General features: G+C 39.9%; 1 protein-coding gene across 1 annotated transcript in view; it reads left to right on the top strand.

Annotated features, from left to right (window-relative positions):
• Window positions 1-17,230, top strand: part of kcnn2 (potassium calcium-activated channel subfamily N member 2) — a 144,620-nt gene extending 127,390 nt beyond the window's left edge. Inside the window, exons 7-8 of the mRNA XM_080189703.1 lie at window positions 12,243-12,312; window positions 16,706-17,230. Of these exons, the coding sequence (XP_080045829.1) occupies window positions 12,243-12,312; window positions 16,706-16,993 (358 nt within the window). The 3' untranslated portion in view covers window positions 16,994-17,230. The remainder of the gene's footprint in view (window positions 1-12,242; window positions 12,313-16,705) is intronic.
• The last annotated feature ends 460 nt before the right edge of the window (window positions 17,231-17,690 follow it).

Raw genomic sequence — 17,690 nt, 5'->3', positions numbered from 1 at the left:
GGATTATTAGTGAGCCTTTTTCTGCTGTTCTGATTATAGGTTTATTTGATTTTAGTGTTAATTGAGGTTGTGGGTGAATTTGTGCTTGCCTGCCTGAAATATAGAATTGCTATTCACATTTTGGATCTAAATTAAGCGTGAGCTATAAAACTATGGGATTGATTTTACCCCTGCCTACCCAGCAATGAGTATAGGGTGGAGGTATAATATCATTTTGGGAGCTTTTCCCACATTTTCAAAGTACACATAATTCTAATTGGCATCTTTTGGGATTCATGAATCACAGAATGATTGCAGAACAGAAAAAGGCAACTACACCAGAAAATGGACCTACCTTAAGCGATGAAGTTGTAGCCCAATGACTTAATTCTAACATGCACACAATTTTACAAGTGGGCTGACAAACTCTAGAGCCAGCAGCTTTGTGTGTTTAAAATAACCACCTAAGTTTAAAAAATAAATCACTTATGTCCCTTATGAGCTGAGATGAGTAGGAGTGTTGTCCTTGACCCAACAACAAGAGCTAGGACCTCTCCTTTTCCAGTTGACCATGATTGTTCCTGCTCTCCCAATCTTTTCTAGCTCACAACGCTGAAGATCATTTCCATGGGCCCTTGGTGCTGCTCTGTCATTGGCGATTAATGGCTCATGGGGCAGACCTGACAGCCTGGTGTAGGGGTCAGTGTTCAGAGATGTAAATGAGGCCCTGGAATTAAAAAAGCTCTGAGACACCAGATGGTCTCTGTGTTCTTCAGCCACATCGCCTCTAATTCTCAGCCTCAGTTAAAATCAGCTCTTATAAGTACACTCAAAGGGAATGTGAGTGATGAGACAGAGGCAACATCTGCTAAATGTTCTATGTGCAAAATGTTTTCTTGAATGGAAAGTATTGTATTGCAGTTCTGGATGTTGGTGGGTCATCATTTATTGGGCGTATTGTATATAGATAAAATAAATCAGAGATGAACTTGTCCTCCATTAAGTACCATTGTTCATTATTGAGCATAAAATGCCAGTATTTATTGGACCTGCCTGTACAGAACTGACCCTTGTACTCATTTTAAGCTCAGTTCTGTGTTCCTTTCCATTAGCAGAACTGATTATGAGAACAAGTTTAATCTCTGTGCACTGATTGAAAACTACAATCTATAATAGAAACAAAAGGGCCATGCCAGCAAGATTTTGGGTGATAAATGTGACTCTACCCTCTGCTCCTAGGAGAGTGACTGGGATGTTTGCATTGTTATTCTCTGAGTCAACAATGATTACATGTAAACCTGTTAAATTTACTAAATATGGCAACTAAAAAGATTCTCATTCACTGGATCTTAAGAGTGGCTGAAATTGGCTTTGACCTTCATTGACTTTCATTGAAAGAAATTGTAGAATGTCAGGAACAGAGAAGTCAAGAGTGTGACCAAGGTGGGAAATTAAAATGAAAAGCAACTGGAGGTTTGCGGTCATGCTTGTGAACTGAAGGGAGGTAGTCACCCAGTCTACGCTTGGTTTTCCCACCACAGAGGAGGTGAAGTTGGGTGGTCAGGAGCTGTGATGGGAGGGGACCAGTATGCTTTATTTATGTATTGTCTATATTTCGATACATTAGAGAGTTGGCATAGTTGCAGTTAGCGCTCAGTGAAAGTGAGTCTGTAGGTGTTTTTTAAACTGCTTGTGGCCCAGTAGTTTCTGAGTTCTGCTTTATTGTTGACATGTACAAAATAACAATCTGCTGGTGCCTGACACGTGCAATTCTTCTATGATTACTAAATTCCAGCATTCAGCACGTCTTCTTGTGAAACTACTTTGGCAGATATCTTGAGTACAAAATGAATGTGCTGTCAAAACATACTGGCAAATAAAGTATTTTAGAATTAGCAGTCACAGATGGCATTTCACATATGTTTTTTTTAAGTTGTGAACGCGCTGTTAAGGTAGTACAGCTACAACACCAGCATTTGCCGAGGAGTGTTCTGCCCACAAAAACCAGGACAAATTCTATTGAAACCAAACACTGCCCTAACACAAAGTAAGATGTTTGTGGCTGTTGAGGCCAATTACCTCAGCCCCACAACATCATTGCAGAAGTTCCTCAGGGTAGTGTCTTCCAACCATTTTCAGTTTCTTCATCAAGAACCTTTCTTCCAACATAAGGTCAGAATTGGGGATGTTCGCTGATGATTGCACGGAGTTGCATACAATTTGTAAATCCTCAGATACTGAAGTAGTCCATGCCCACTTGCAAAAATACCTGGATAATATTCAGATTTGGGCTGATAGGTAGCAAATAATATTCACACCACACAAGTGTCAAGCAATGACCACCCCCAACAAAATAGGACCTAACTATCTCCCTTTGACAGTCAACAACATTAGCATTGTTGAATGCCCCAGCGTCAACATCCAGGGGCTTAGCATTGACTGAGAACTTAACTAGATCAGCCATTTAAACATTGAGGGAATTCTCCAGCCGCATTTCCCGTTGGCAGGAATTCCAATGATCTGCTGAATCAGATGTCAGGGTAAATCAGGATTCCCACTGGACAGCAAACCCATTGCGATTCGCCTGGTTGGCCTCGCCAGCCCTGATCAGGTTCCTGCCGGCAATGGACAGGAACCTAATTATTATATAAAACTCCTTTTTTCATGTAATTAGAGGGCATTGAGCCCAATTCAAGGGTGTCTTGTGAGACACCTACCCCCAGCACGAACTGCACCAGGCTAGCTTTGGTGCAGGTCCTGACAAACTTGAATCTGCCGAATGGGCCAGGGCAAGGGGTTGAACTCAGAACTTTCCCCTAAGATGGAGATCTCAAGGCCTTCTAGTCCTTGGAAACCTAAAGATCACTCCTGGCACAGTGATTTCAGGCATCTCACTAATCAAATGTGGGAAGGATGTTTCCAATGTTGGGAAAGTTCAGAACTAGGGGTCACAGTCTAAGAAAAAGGGTAAGCCATTCAGGGCTAAGATGAGGAAGAACTTCTTCATTCAGCGTTGTGAACCTGTGGAATTCTCTACCACAGAAAGCCGTAGGGACCAGCTTGTTAAATATGTTCAAGAGGGAGCTGGACGTGGCCCTTGCGGTAAAGAGATCAAGAGGTATGGAGAGAAAGTTGGAGTGGGATACTGAATATGCATGATCAACCATGATCATATTGATTTGTTGTGGCAGGCTCGAAGGGCCAAATGGTCTATTCCTGAACCTATTTTCTATGTTTCTATTCTTGCCTGGGTACTGTGAAGACTTTGGAGTAGCTTGGTCAATTCAATCTTCATGTCCCCCGGACACTGGAAGGTTGTTTCCAAATCACAGTAGCATTCATTCTGCAGAATCAATTCTCCTTTCTCTCTCTAAGAAGTTAGAGGTGTGAGAACATCCATTAGAAGTCCTCTCTCTGACTGATAAGAAAAGTTAGTTTCATGACGGGGGGATTTCTTTCTCTACAGTTGCTCACTCAGCCCCATTCTTTTAACACTGCATTTTTTCAAGTCTCCGAATCTCTGTAGAAAGCACAAAACCTTTGAAGTCCTATGAAGCCCCCAATATCCTTTGAAAACCTTTGCAAATCTTTGTTTTCATTCAATTTCATGGTCTAGTACCTTTAACTAGCTTTTGATTGACAGCTTCATCATTTTTACACAGCATGCTTGAGTTTTGTTTATTTATCTTTCCCCTCACAGTTGACTGCATCCAAGGTACTCCTCCCCCCCCACATTGTTCCTAACCACAATGATTATAAACATCCTTGTTCGGAATCAGTGCTGGGACTCCAGCTATTCACAATATATATGAATGATGTGGATGAAGGAACAAAATGTAACACCTCAAAGTTTGCAGATGATACCAAGTTGGGTGGGAGGGTGAATTGCGACGAGGATGCAGGGATTCTTCAGAATGATCTGGACAGGTTGGGTGAAGGGGCTAATCAATGGAAGATGCAGCATAATTTGGATAAATGTGAGGTTATTCACTTTGGAAGCAAAAACAAGAAGGCAGATTACTACTTGAATGGCTGTAAATTGGGAGAGGGGAGTATGCAGCGGGACCTGGGTGTCCTTGTGCACCAGTCATTGAAGGTAAGCATACAGGTGCAACGGACAGTAAAAAAGGCAAATGGCATGTTGGTCTTCATTGTGAGAGGCTTTGAGTACAGAAGTAGGGATGTGTTGTTGCAATTATGCCGGGCCTTGGTGAGGCCACACCTAGAGTATTGTGTGCAATTTTAGTTCTTCTTTTCTGAGGAAGGATATCCTTGTTCTCAAGGGATTTCAGCGAAGTTTTATCAGGCTGATTCCAGGGATGGTGGGACTGATGTGTGAGAAGGGATTGACTAGGTTAGGATTGTTTTTGCTGGAGTTCAGACGAGTAAGGGAGGGGATCTCATAGAGACTTAAATTCTATCAGGTCCAGACAAGATCGACACAGGGAAGATGTTCCTGATGGTGGGGAGTCCAAAACCAGGGGCCACAGTCTGAGGATTCAGGGTAGACCATTTAGGGCAGAGGTGGTAAGCCCGTGGAATTCATTACCGCAGGAAGTAGTTGATGTCAAAACATTGAATGCATTCAAGAGGCAGCTGGATATAGCTTTTGGGGCAAATGGGTTCAAAGGTAATGAGGAAAAAGGTTATTAGGCTATTGAGTTGGATGATCAGCCATGATCGTAATGAATGCAAACAGCCTCAAATGGCCTCTTCCTGCTCCTATTTTCTATGTTTCTATGTTTATTCCACTCGACAGCTGCAGGCAAACTCAATGAAGTGAAGTGCTTTTTTTCTTCTTTTCTGTAAACACTGCGATAATTGTGGGGGTATGTGGGGAGGGGGAAGGGTCCTGTCTCTGAATGCTGAGATTGGGGCACCCTTTAAAAATGGCTGGCCGTCGTGTTTCCCACAATGCATAAATTTACATCAGTCAGATGGGTGAACCCCACCTGACAGACGCTGCTAACGCAAATGGTAAAACTTCCAAAACACAATGCGATTACTGTCACTAGAGAGGTGGTGCTTGATCGACTAGCGGGACTGATGGTGGACAAGTCCCCGGGACCGGATGGAATGCATCCCAGGGTTCTGAAGGAAATGGCAGAGGTGATAGTGGATGCCTTAGTGATTATTTACCAAACTTCGCTGGATTCCAGGGAAGTGCCGGAAGATTGGAAAACGGCTCATATTACGCCACTGTTTAAAAAAGGTAGCAGGCAAAAGGCAGGGAATTATAGGCTGGTAAGTTTAACGTCTGTTGTTGGAAAAATGCTTGAATCCGTCATCAAAGAAGAAATAGCGAGGCACCTAGAGAAGAATTGTTTGATAGAGCAGACGCAGCATGGATTCGTTAAGGGGAAGTCGTGTTTGACGAATTTATTGGAATTCTATGAGAATGTGACTAGTGCGGTAGACAGAGGTGGATGTAGTGTTTCTCGATTTTCAAAAGGCATTTGATAAGGTGCTGCACAAACGGTTGCTTCAGAAGGTTAGGGGGCATGGAGTTGGGGGTAAGGTGTTAGCGTGGATAGAGGATAGGTTGTCTAATAGGAGGCAGAGAGTAGGTATCAATGGGTGCTATTCTGATTGGCGATTGGTAACTAGCGGAGTGCCGCAGGGATCGGTGCTGGGGCCTCAGCTATTTACCATTTATATAGATGATCTGGAGGAGGGGGCTGAGTGTAGGGTGACGAAATTTGCTGATGACACAAAGATGAGTGGAAAAGCAAATTGTGCGGAGGGTGTGGAAAGTCTGCAGAGGGATCTAGATAGGCTGAGCGAGTGGGCGAGGACCTGGCAGATGGAGTACAATGTTAGCAAGTGTGAGGTTATCCACTTTGGCAGGAATAATAGTAGGAGGGATTACTATTTAAAGGGCGAAAAGCTGCAGCATGCTACGGTGCAGAGGAACCTGGGGGTCCTTGTGCATGAGTCGCAAAAACCCAGTCTGCAGGTGCAGCAGGTGATCAAGAAGGCGAATGGGATGCTGGCCTTTATAGCGAGGGGGATAGAATATAAAAGCAGGGAGGTCTTGCTGCAACTGTATAGGGCATTGGTGAGGCTGCAGCTGGAGTACTGTGTGCAGTTTTGGTTGCCGCACTTGCACAAGGATATTTTGGCCTTGGAGGGAGTGCAGAGGAGGTTCACTAGGCTGATACCGGAGATGAGAGGGTTGGACTATGAAGAGAGACTAAATAGACTGGGTCTGTACTCATTGGAGTTTAGAAGGATGAGGGGGGATCTTATAGAGACGTATAAGATAATGAAGGGGATGGATAGGGTACAGGTAGAGAGATTCTTCCCGCTCAGAAAGGACAGCAGGACTAGAGGGCACAGCCTCAAGATAAGGGAGGGGCAGTTTAGAACAGAGTTGAGGAGGAACTTCTTCACTCAAAGGATGGTGAACCTCTGGAATTCCCTGTCCGTTGAAGTGGTGGAGGCTACTTCGCTAAATATATTTAAGACATGGGTAGATAGGTTTTTGGTAGGCAAGGGGATTAAGGGTTATGGGGAGAAAGCGGGAAAGTGGAACTGAGCCACTTCAGATCAGCCATGATCCTATTTCTTTTGTTCTTATGTTCTTACAATGGGGGTGAAGTTGGGAGAATTGCACCCATCATGGCTAAGTTTGGATTTTAACTGACTTCCTGACTCTCCAAATCCTGATCACCTTCTACAAGCACAATCAAGAATGTGATGAAATACTCTCCACATGACCAGATGAGTGCACCTCAAACAATCTTCAGGAATGTCTACATCATCCAAGATTAAGCAGTCTGCTTGAATGGCACCCTATTACCTTAAATATCTACTCCCTTGACCATTGGTGCACAGCGGCTGTGGTGCGTACCATCTACACAGTGTACTGCAGCAACTTGCCAAAGTTATTTCAATAGCATCTCCCAAACCCACAATCTCTAGCACCTGGAAAGATAAGTGCAATAGGTTCATGGGAACACTGCTACCTGCAAGTTGCTCTCCAAGTTACAGTACACCCTGACTTTGAAATCTATTGCTGTCCTTTCACCATCACCATGTCAAAATCCTGGAATAGTTTTCCTAACAGCGCTATGAATGTATCTACACCACATGGACGATAGTGGTTCATAGCAAGAGCAATTAAGTATTAGCAATAAACATCTTGACAGTGATATTCACATTTCCACCTTAAACAATGAGATGTATGAATTCCATAAATTCTGTGAGGTGCTCTCACCTCTGTCCATGTTTAATTAGGTATTTACCAAAGACTTGATACTGTCCAAATGCCAACAGTCACAAAATAATGCAACAGCCATCTTAATGGCTTGTTAGTATCCAATTTTTTTGAAGTATTGACTGGAAGTTCATAACACAATATGCCTTTAATGGCCATGACAATGTTTAAAATAAGAGATTTTCATCGTATAGGGGGCGGGGGGTTGTAGATGGAGTGGCATCCCTCTACAGAGTCCCCACAACTGCTGGAGTACTCAGGCAGACAGGGATGGCCTCTTAACTCCTGACTGCAGGAACTTGGATGCCAATTGGAAAGTCCCAGGCTGCCGCCTTTAATTTGCCTTTGGTGGCCATTAACAATCTCAGCCTCAATACCTTTCTCATTTAAATGGGTAGGATAGGTAGGCCTGCTGCTGCATGCACCCTCTCCTCCACCACCCTCCCCAACCTCCGTCCTCACCACAAACCCAACCTGCCTCTGCAATAATGGCCTGGAGGCAGAATGGAACCAGATAATCAGGGTGCAGACCAACGGCACTACCCTTAGCTCTTGTTCATGTCTGATCCCAGTCCTGGTGGGGTCTGAAAATCAAGTCATTAATATTTCAGGATGAGGACTTTTGAAAAGCATGATTTCTACCTCTACAATGGGTTGAGTGATTAATTGATTGAGTCAATCAGAAGTGCGGTATGACATTCAAAAACAAATTCTCAATTTATGAGAAAATAGTAACTTCGGAAAGAATTATTACACCATACTGATTACAATAATTCTCTCATTTAAAATAGGAGATAACTCAATATTTGTTTCAGTAACAAAATAATTCACTATAGTTTAGTTTCCTGTAATTACTATTTTAATTCACAAAAATAGTTAATTTAAGAAAGTTCAATGCCTCAACCAATAATTAACCAATACTGCTTTGAGACAAAAGAAATGATCCTTCAAAATTATTCTGCAGTGGTAAAACTAATATCATAAATTGCATTAAATCACATCAATCCCTTTATAAATGTTTTAAAGTACATGGACGTGTGAAGTACACAATTCATTTAAATGAGGTAGATGCTGTTCTAATTCAGGTCATGACTATTTAGCTGCAAGATGTTTAAAATGATTCCTTTTCAATTGGAATCTCACTTATCACTGAGTTACATTGGATACAAACTTCCCTTAATCAAAACCATTTCAGAATTTTACAGGGCTAGTATCAGGCCACACAGACATAGGAATTCCTCAGATGTCCATGTCCAGGGGTCCTCAAAGAGGAGTGTTAGAAATATTTCAAACCATTTACTGGGTCTGGATTCAGTCTGTCCAACTGCTGAATCATGTCACTGCATTCTGAAAGAAGGCAAACTTTAATTTGATAAACCATTACAAAGTTTAAGAATTCAACCAAATAATAGAAATAATGATTTCATATTGAAATTACCACTTCAAAAGGTTTACAGTCATAACTGTGGAGTTTAATTAAATTTATAACTTTATGTCCTTTTTCCCTGATTTTCAATGATAATGACCTAAATGAAACATTTAGACTTGTAATCCACCTGGTCAATTAGAGGCATCATTTATTAATTTGAAGTGAGACACAACATTTTGACAGTAAAAAACAAAGTGTAGTTTTATGATTTTGAGTTTCACAGCAGCCAATTTAATTGGGAACTTAATTACCTCTCAAAATTCAAGGATGTATGGAAAAGGTTAGTCTTGGGAGTTTACTTTAATTCAACCAGCTATTAAATGCAAACAAATCTTAGGAGTTCCAAATGAAGTGAGTTAGGGTAGTGTCAACCCAGTTTTCAATGTTTCAGTAGCCAGAGAGAAGGTATGTGAAAAGTAACTAATTGGATTATATGTATTGTGGACATCTTCTGAATCTAAATTTTGGTCGATAGATGTTTTAAGAGTGCTTGGATTAAAGTGGGAAACACTTTTTCACTTGTACAGTTTTCTTCAGTTTTTTAATCAGGTTTTGAAAGTATTGATAATCCAAATTGGTTTTATGTGTATGCATGTTACACCCAATTTGTGAAATTGCCCATTTCACTAAATGGCCAGTCAAATTGCACATTTCTTGAAAAGGGCAGCCTACCCGAAACAAGCAGTTTGAACACCCAGTTCATGAAATGGCCAACTTTTATGAATGAAAAATAAAATTTCATTCACAAATTTATAATCTGTTTATTTCTGTGCACTGTCCTGTTATGTTTCTTCCAGTAGTAAATTCAAATCATTCAGATATAGCTTATATTCACCAATGTTTACAAGACAGCAAAACAAATAGAGAAGCAATTCATATATGTATAATGTACCTTTATTTGATGTTTATTTCAGATTCATTGCAGCATCCAAACATTCCAAATTCAATAACTTATATTCTGTTACATTTCATTCAGGATTGCACCCGAACCATTTGGGTAACTCACATATCAATATTTACAAAAACAGCATAAATACAGTTCATACATATTTAATGTGCTAGCACTGTCAGCACTGGTCAATGTTGCCCCAGAACTTGTGGCTGTGACAGGCATTGTTGTAACAGAGATCCTTTCAAGCAGAAACATCATTTTGATGAGCAATTACTTCTGCGGTGACATCTCTGGAAATCTTGCTTACCACAACATTGAGCATGTACAATCTCACAAAGGCTAAGTTGTTCTGGTGGAATGTCTTCTGCACTGAGTCCACTAGTCTGCAAAATTTTGTGTTATTAATTTATAGGATGTGGGCATTCTTGACCAGATCAGCTTTTATTACCCATCCCTAACTGCTCCCCCCCGCCCTTTTAGAGAGTCTTTGAGAGTTAATTACATTGCTCTCAAACTGATTCCTGGCATGGTTGCCTTTCACAATCCCCTTAGCTGTTTCAGTGATGTAGCCGGTTTCACCTGCTGTATTTTGCGGCTGCAGGAGGCAGAGTGCCGCATCAGGGGATGTCTCTGGATCACCCATGTGCCGGGGACGGCATGGTTGCGCAGTGGTTAGCACCGCTGCTTCACACCGCCAGGGATCCAGGTTCGATTCCCGGCTTGGGTCACTGTCAGTGCAGAGTTTGCACATTCTCCCCATGTCTGCATGGGTTTCCTCCAGGTACTCCAGTTTCCTCCCACATTCTGAAAGACGTGCTTGTTAAGTGCATTGACCCGAACAGGTGCCAGACTGGCAACTAGGAGAATTTCACAGTAACTTCATTGCAGTGTTAATGTAAGCCTTACTTGTAACTAATAAATAAACTTTAAATGATCCAGGTAAAAGCAAAAACTGCAGATGCTGGAATCTGAAACAAAAACAGGAAATGCTGGAAAATCTCAACATCACAGCATCTCAAAAATCAGAGCTCTGACAAAGGGTTATTCAGACTCAAAACTTTGGCTCTTTTCTCTCTCCACGAATGCTGTCAGACCTGCTGGGATTTTCCAGCATTTTCTGTTTTTGTTTGAATAATCCAGGGCTGGTTCAGGATTGTCCATGTTAGTGGTCTAGTGGCCATCTCAAGGTCATCTAATACAGAAGGATCAGGAACTCACTCAGGATTTCAATGTTGAATGGTCCAGGAGCTGACTCAGAGTCATCTGTGGTGGATGGTCCTGGGGCCAACTCAGATTGTCCATGCAGAACGGTCCAGGGCCAGTGCAGGATTACAATTTTCCCTGTTCTCCCTAATGTCTTTCCAGTTGTACTTTTTCAATGGTTGTGAAGATTCTGTTGAGGAACTCATTGGGCAGTTTTGACCTGAGGCTGCACCATGGTTTGTTTCGAGTGAGTGCTTGGTAAGGAGTCATCTTTACAGCCTCCTGGTAACTGCTGTTTATGAGCCTTTGAAGTTGACATCTTTTCACTTTCAGTATGAAACTTCACAGCTTCCATCAGCTGATTTGAAGTCAAATAGGCAGATGTGAACTAGTCCTTTTCAAACTTATATTAAGTTTTACATCTTTCACCAACAACTATTTGTGCCTTTGTAGGCAAACTCACGTTCACAAATTTACAATGTTCATGCTATGAGAAAACATTTTCTGTTTTTGTTTCAGATTCCAACATCTGCAGTTTTTGCTTTTACCTGGATCATTTAAAATTAATTTATTAGTTACAAGTAAGGCTTACATTAATACTGCAATGAAGTTACTGTGAAATTCTCCCAGTTGTCACAGTCTGGCACCTGTTCGGATACACTGAGGGAGAACTTAGCATGGCCTATGCACCTAACCAGCACATTTTTCAGATTATGGGAGGAAACCTGAGCACCGGAGGAAACCTACGCAGACACGGGGAGAACATGCAGACTCCAGACAGTGACTAAGCAGGGAATCAAACACAGGTGCTGTGTGGCAGCACAGTGCTAACTTCTGTGCCACTGTGCCATCCATGGTGTTAAGCGTGTACACTGTAATAGGCTTGAGCAACAATTCTATTTCCACAAAGCACCGGCCTTTTCTTGAAATGACCAGGCATGCTACCTTTTTCATGAGCTGAGCAATGGATTTGCCCATTTCATGAAATGGACTGTTTCACAAATTGGGTGTAACATACATATATATTCTTGTGGATTTTTTACATTATATAATAAACTCTCGTTTGGAAGACCCTAGGATTCTGGTTAAATCATCTGTAAAAGATTCTGGAAAATGGGCATGAGATTCTGGTGGAGACTCTGCTGAATTTTGGGGATAGTCTGAAACTAATCTTCTTGCATCCTATGTCTTTTGGTCATGATACTTAGGCTTTTAACAAATGCCTAAGCTTTGGTCTTACATTTGTAAAGTTGTGTTTATTATTACTTTATTTCATCTGAAGCTATGGCTAATATAATGTAAAATGCATACATTTCTCTCTGCTACCAGTCTTTTCCATGTCGAGGAAGCATGCTTCTCATTTAGCAGATAAATGAGTGGTTTTGACCTTTTAAAAGTAAGAACATCATTGTTCATGAGGATGGTTTGCTGTGCTGAATTTTACTGCATGTTCTTTTTTTTTGAAGATAGCATTGAAAGATGAAATGAAACTGACCAAATTAAATAAATGTTGCACTCAGGTTACGAAGTGTAAAAATGGAACAAAGAAAATTAAATGATCAGGCAAATACTTTGGTGGACCTTGCTAAGGTTAGTAGGATTCAGTGCGGATCTCCTAAGGTTGCTTAAAATGTTGCATGTTAAAATTCTTTTAATATTGGTAGACTGATTGTTAACTTTGAATAACTTCTCTTACCAACTCTAAGAGTTATTTCTGCGATTCTAACCATTTTATTAAACTATGGAGACATCATAAACATGCTTTTTATTACTTATTGCACTTCAGGTAACGAGATATCTAATTATTGGAATGCTTTGTATTCCCCTGTTATTTTCCCCCAATCACTTTACCTATTTTCATTATGTCATTCTTTTTTCACTTGTCTTAGCAAACAGTCTCGTAAACAAATAGGTACAAATCACTATAAGTATTTCAGTAAAGAAGATATCATGACAAGAATATTTTACTCCAACTGTCTGTTTTTCACAAATGAGGAATATTGTCACAAAGTTACTTTGTAGGGCTTACCTGGAGCAGGTGAACTATTTCAGAAACTACAGGCATGTGGTGGGAGAAGGCTACAGGTCTTGCTTTTTGTCCCTAACGAAAGATGATTACTAAAACGAAATCTATCATAGACCTCAGAAAAGAAGCATTCAAGTTGGTCTCTGCTTTAAGCCATTTAGGCAGAATGTAAATGCTCTGGCAAGATGGTCATTGATCTAACAATGCACATTTTTTCAATTTCATCAGCGACCAAACAGAAACTAACAAGAAACAGTCTCAGGAGTTGGACACATCATAAAAGTAAAACTTAAGTCCATGGACCAGTCATACATAGAATTTCATAAAGTATTAGCCTCACATTCATGACTGAAGGGATTGCACATTTACTTATATTTAAATAACAGCTGATGAGCACACACTGTCAGAAAGAGAGGAGGAATGTTCTCCAATAGTCTCCATTTTCAGATATTGGGCTTCTAGTAAACATGAAATGCCAAGAAACACCATCACTTAAATTCTGTCCTGTAGATCAGCTGAGGTAACAAGGTACTGAATCAACAGAAATTCACAAGAAGAAGTCTCACACCACCAGGTTAAAGTCCAGCAGTTTACTTGGTGGTAAACGCCACAAGCTTTTGGAGCGTTGTTCCTTCGTCAGGTGAGTGGAAAGTTCTGATCACAAGTAGGGCATATAAAGGCACACACGGTTTACAGAATACTGATTAGAATGCAAGTCTTTACAGCTAATCTGCTATTCAAGTGTTAAAGGTGCAGACAGATTAGCTCTAAAGACTCGCATTCTTCTTCACATCATGACTATCATCAACAGAAATTCTCGGAGATGGAATGATAGGGTGAGTATTTTGGCAGGTAAAAGAATGGAGTAGTGATCATCGCTGTTGTGGAAAGTACTTAGTAATATATTTTACGAGTTTCACTGATGGGGAAGCCACTGGATTTCTATGAAGGAGTACAAATTTATAAAATTGCTTCAAGGTAATTAGTTTCAAGACCTTTTAAAAATGTCACTCGCAGACCTCAACTATGGGGTCCTTCATTCAAAGATTTTATCAGATTATGAGCAATGTAGATGTGTTGGAATTTTTGGCGTCATTAATGTTGTTTTCTTTAACCTATGTCTCTATTGAGATTTGCTGAAACTAAAGCAATAAAAACCTGTGGATGTAATTTTCTTTAATGTTTAAAGATAGTTTCAAAAGAAAAAACCTTGGAGTATTTGGGATTATAGTAGTCACTCCTAATATTTACCTGTACAGTTATTGCCTTTTTAAAGATTCTTTTTGTCCATTTAAGGAAATACAGTGTTGTATAAATAAATTGGAATTCAGGAACTTGTGTGTTTCCTCAATCATTTTGTCCACATTTAGGTCAGTCAGTTCTGCTCTAGACGAACAAGGAAAGATCAATGTATCTGATCCTCTGTTAGGATACCAAAGAGGTGGTTATTCGTTATGAATCACTGCTTGACAGAAACACAAGTGACAAGGCAAGATTAGTTAGAGAAAACTGCTAACACGTTTTGTAAGTGGGACTGTTGACAGATTTATTTTCTGTTTTTGATGAGAAGGCAAATGAGAAGAGCAAACAGACTAGAATGGACTCCTTCCAACCGATTTATAATCCTATTAAAAAGAATGGAGAGTTAATTTTAAGGTCTCTAAATTGGCAATAAACGATTTCAAATGGCTCCCGCCTATAAAACCGTAGCTTAATTTTCCAAACAGGTTTAGTCTCAACAAAGGAGTTCTGGCAGCTTGCGATCTGCAGTTACAGATCTGGCTATTGAAAGGAATACAATGCCCAAGATCTACTGTCCGCTGTCATAAGTGATTCCAAAAGTCCATATAATCCTTCATCAAATGCAAGGGCAAACCTTAGATAGTATTACCAGTTTGGTCTAGGGTAAAAACAGCAACAAAATTTCTCAGATTCACTTTAGGATTCATAGAAATTAAACTCCATTGAATCATAGAAACCCTACAGTGCAGAATGAGGCCATTTGGCCCATGCAGTCTGCACCAACCACAAACCCACCCAGGCCCTACTCTCATATCACTACATATTTACCCACAAGTCTCTCTAACCTACATGTCTCAGAATTCTAAGGAGCAATTTTTTTAGCATGGACAATCAACCTAACTCACACATCTTTGGACTGTGGGAGGAAACCGGAGCAACCAGAGGAAACCCACACAGACATGAGGAGACTGTGCAAACTCCACACAGGCAGTGACCCAAGCCGGGAATCAAACCCAGGTCCCCGGAGCCGTGAATCAGCAGTGTTAACAACTGTGCTACCGTGCCGTCCATATCATACTGATTCCTTTATGGAGATCCTGGATTCTCAAGCAACATGTATTGCAAACTACTGAATAAGAATTGCAACACTGATTCAGTCTCATAAAAGTTGAGTAAATCAGAGCTTGAAAGGAATGTTGACTCCCAGTAGAAGGTTTGAGAATTGGCTTACAATGAAATTCATTTACTGAACTTCATTTAATTTTCTCCTTCCTGATTAAGGTGAAAAACCAAAAAAGTAAGCAAGAAAAAACTAAATTATGTTCTTTGTCAAATTATTGAGGATATCATTCATAGGATAGGGTTGCCTGGCTATTAAACATCCAAACTGAAGAAGAACAAAGTGGAGATTTTAAAGATAATTTTGTTCTGTGAGGAGACCTCTTTGAACAAAGGTTGGGCAGCATATAGCACACTATCACTAATTCTGGGACACAAATCAGACAGCTATGCAGAGCTATCACCAGTCTAACTAGGCGCTTGCAGCAGGCTCTTAACACTGATGGCAGAATGGATCACTTTTCAGTTCTAGGAGGCCCACCAGTGTCGCAAGCCAAGGCACCAGGATGCAGCAAGCCTTTCTGTTTCAAGCCATGAATTGACATAATTTAAAGACACTGTGGCAGCCATCAGGAAAACAAGTACTGATAAGTGAGCTGCAGTGTTGGTAATTATAGGCAAGTTGGACATTCCAGGAATCTTTCTTGTTCACACAAGTAACCAAAGAAAGTCCTGTTAAAATTACTCAGTGATTTCTAGTATGGGAAAGTTGACGAACTGCTTACTCAACCAAGCCGTACATCAGAGGCCTGCTGATGCACATACGCATTCAACTGAGAAGCACTGGAGATATCCCCAAGATGGCCTAAAATAAGTCGATGGTATAAAAATACAGTGTGGTGATAATACCTATTGAAAATTGATTTTGTTATTTTCATTGATCAAAGAGAGGGAATTGGAATTAAAGAATGAGGCAGGATACTGGCATTTTTTTTTGAAAGTTAATGATGGGGTGAATTATCTATTTTCAGTTCTAATTATTTGAGACCTCTCAATGAAACTTGCTTATTAATTTTATTCTATTCTTCATTCCATGAATGCATGTATTGTATGAATACTGAATATGATTTATTTGAAGGTGCATGTGAAGGTTATGAAATGTATATTTGATATATAATTTTGTTGTTTATTCAAGCAAACATCTATCAAATCCTTCATCAAGAATAAATCTTGCCTTCAATACTGGAGTATTGTCTTTGAGAAAAAAATATAGTCATGGTTGTGATTGATTTCTGAAAATCCAGTCCAAAAATTGGAATTGGAACATTGAGAGGATCTGTTCACTGCTGAATTTACAATTTACAACTTGGCTTTAAATATTGAAAGATGGAGAAACCTAAGACAGTTATTTCAATTGAAATGGTCATATTATTTTATGGCTGGCATTCTGGAAAATTATTTATATTATGATTCACTGTTAAATTGATATTGATGAGTTTTCATGCATCATTCATTGCATTTGTAAAACAGCTGATCTTTTAGACTTGACCTGACTTTAATAATTGATGTTTACTTGGACCAAAAGCAAACTGTTTCTGGAAAGTGCAAAAGCAAATGCTAAAGCTTCCAACTCTATTCCTTCCCTCCCCATTTTAGACACAAAACATTATGTACGACATGATCTCAGACCTGAACGAAAGAAGTGAAGATTTTGAGAAAAGGATTGCAACATTGGAAAATAAGTTAGAGACTTTAATAGGAAGCATCCAAGCTCTCCCTGGACTGATTAGTCAGACAATCAGCCATCAGCAGAGGGAATTCCTTGAAGCTCAGATGCAACAGCATGACAAACAAATTACCTACAGTGCTGAGCGGTCACGATCATCAACAAGAAGGAGAAGGTCCTCCTCGACAGCTCCACCAACTTCATCGGAAAGTAGCTAGAAGTGAACATTTTAAACACAGGAACAAACTTTTTTTTTGCCATCATATGGTTGATATTTTAGCTTTTATTGTAAAGCCCTAACAATACTAAACAGTGTTATCCAGGTTCTGATATCAGAATCCAGGGAACCTGAAAAAATATTTTAGGCCAAAATGAATAAGTACTCTCTTTCAGATGCACAGTGAATGCACCTAACCTGCTATATAGATTGTTTCTTCTGTACGATTTACTTGACTTTTTACTCACACACTTCAACTGACTTTACTATTATATACTATAATAAAAAGAACATTTCTGGATATTTCTGGTTGGTCAGTTTAAGCCCTTCACATCATGGGCACAGCTGCAACGGAACTCAGGTGTTCAATTGGTAATAAACAAGGATATGTATTTTGTTCCAGATATGAATATCACATCAGTAATGCCTTTTAAAATACAAATGTGAGAACCCAGTTTAGTAAAATGTTTAACAAAAACAATGCTCACCTCAACCCAACATTTAAAAGAAATGAAACCTTTTATACGTGTATATTGAGAAGACTGTTAAGAGCAGGTTACTACTTACCATGCACACTTTATCTGCTAGCTTGTGATATTCAGTGAACTATCATCTTAAATCCACAAATAAAGTTTCTAAGTAAAAACAATTAGAGGGAAGTGATCAAAAGAAGTAGAGAAATATACATAGTAATACCA

The sequence above is a fragment of the Carcharhinus amblyrhynchos genome, chromosome 5, assembly GCF_965287045.1.
Source record: "Carcharhinus amblyrhynchos chromosome 5, sCarAmb.v2.hapA, whole genome shotgun sequence".
Lineage (NCBI taxonomy): Eukaryota > Metazoa > Chordata > Chondrichthyes > Carcharhiniformes > Carcharhinidae > Carcharhinus > Carcharhinus amblyrhynchos.
The sequence above is the reverse complement of the archived record's forward strand: the minus strand, read 5'-3'. Positions and strand labels throughout refer to the sequence as shown.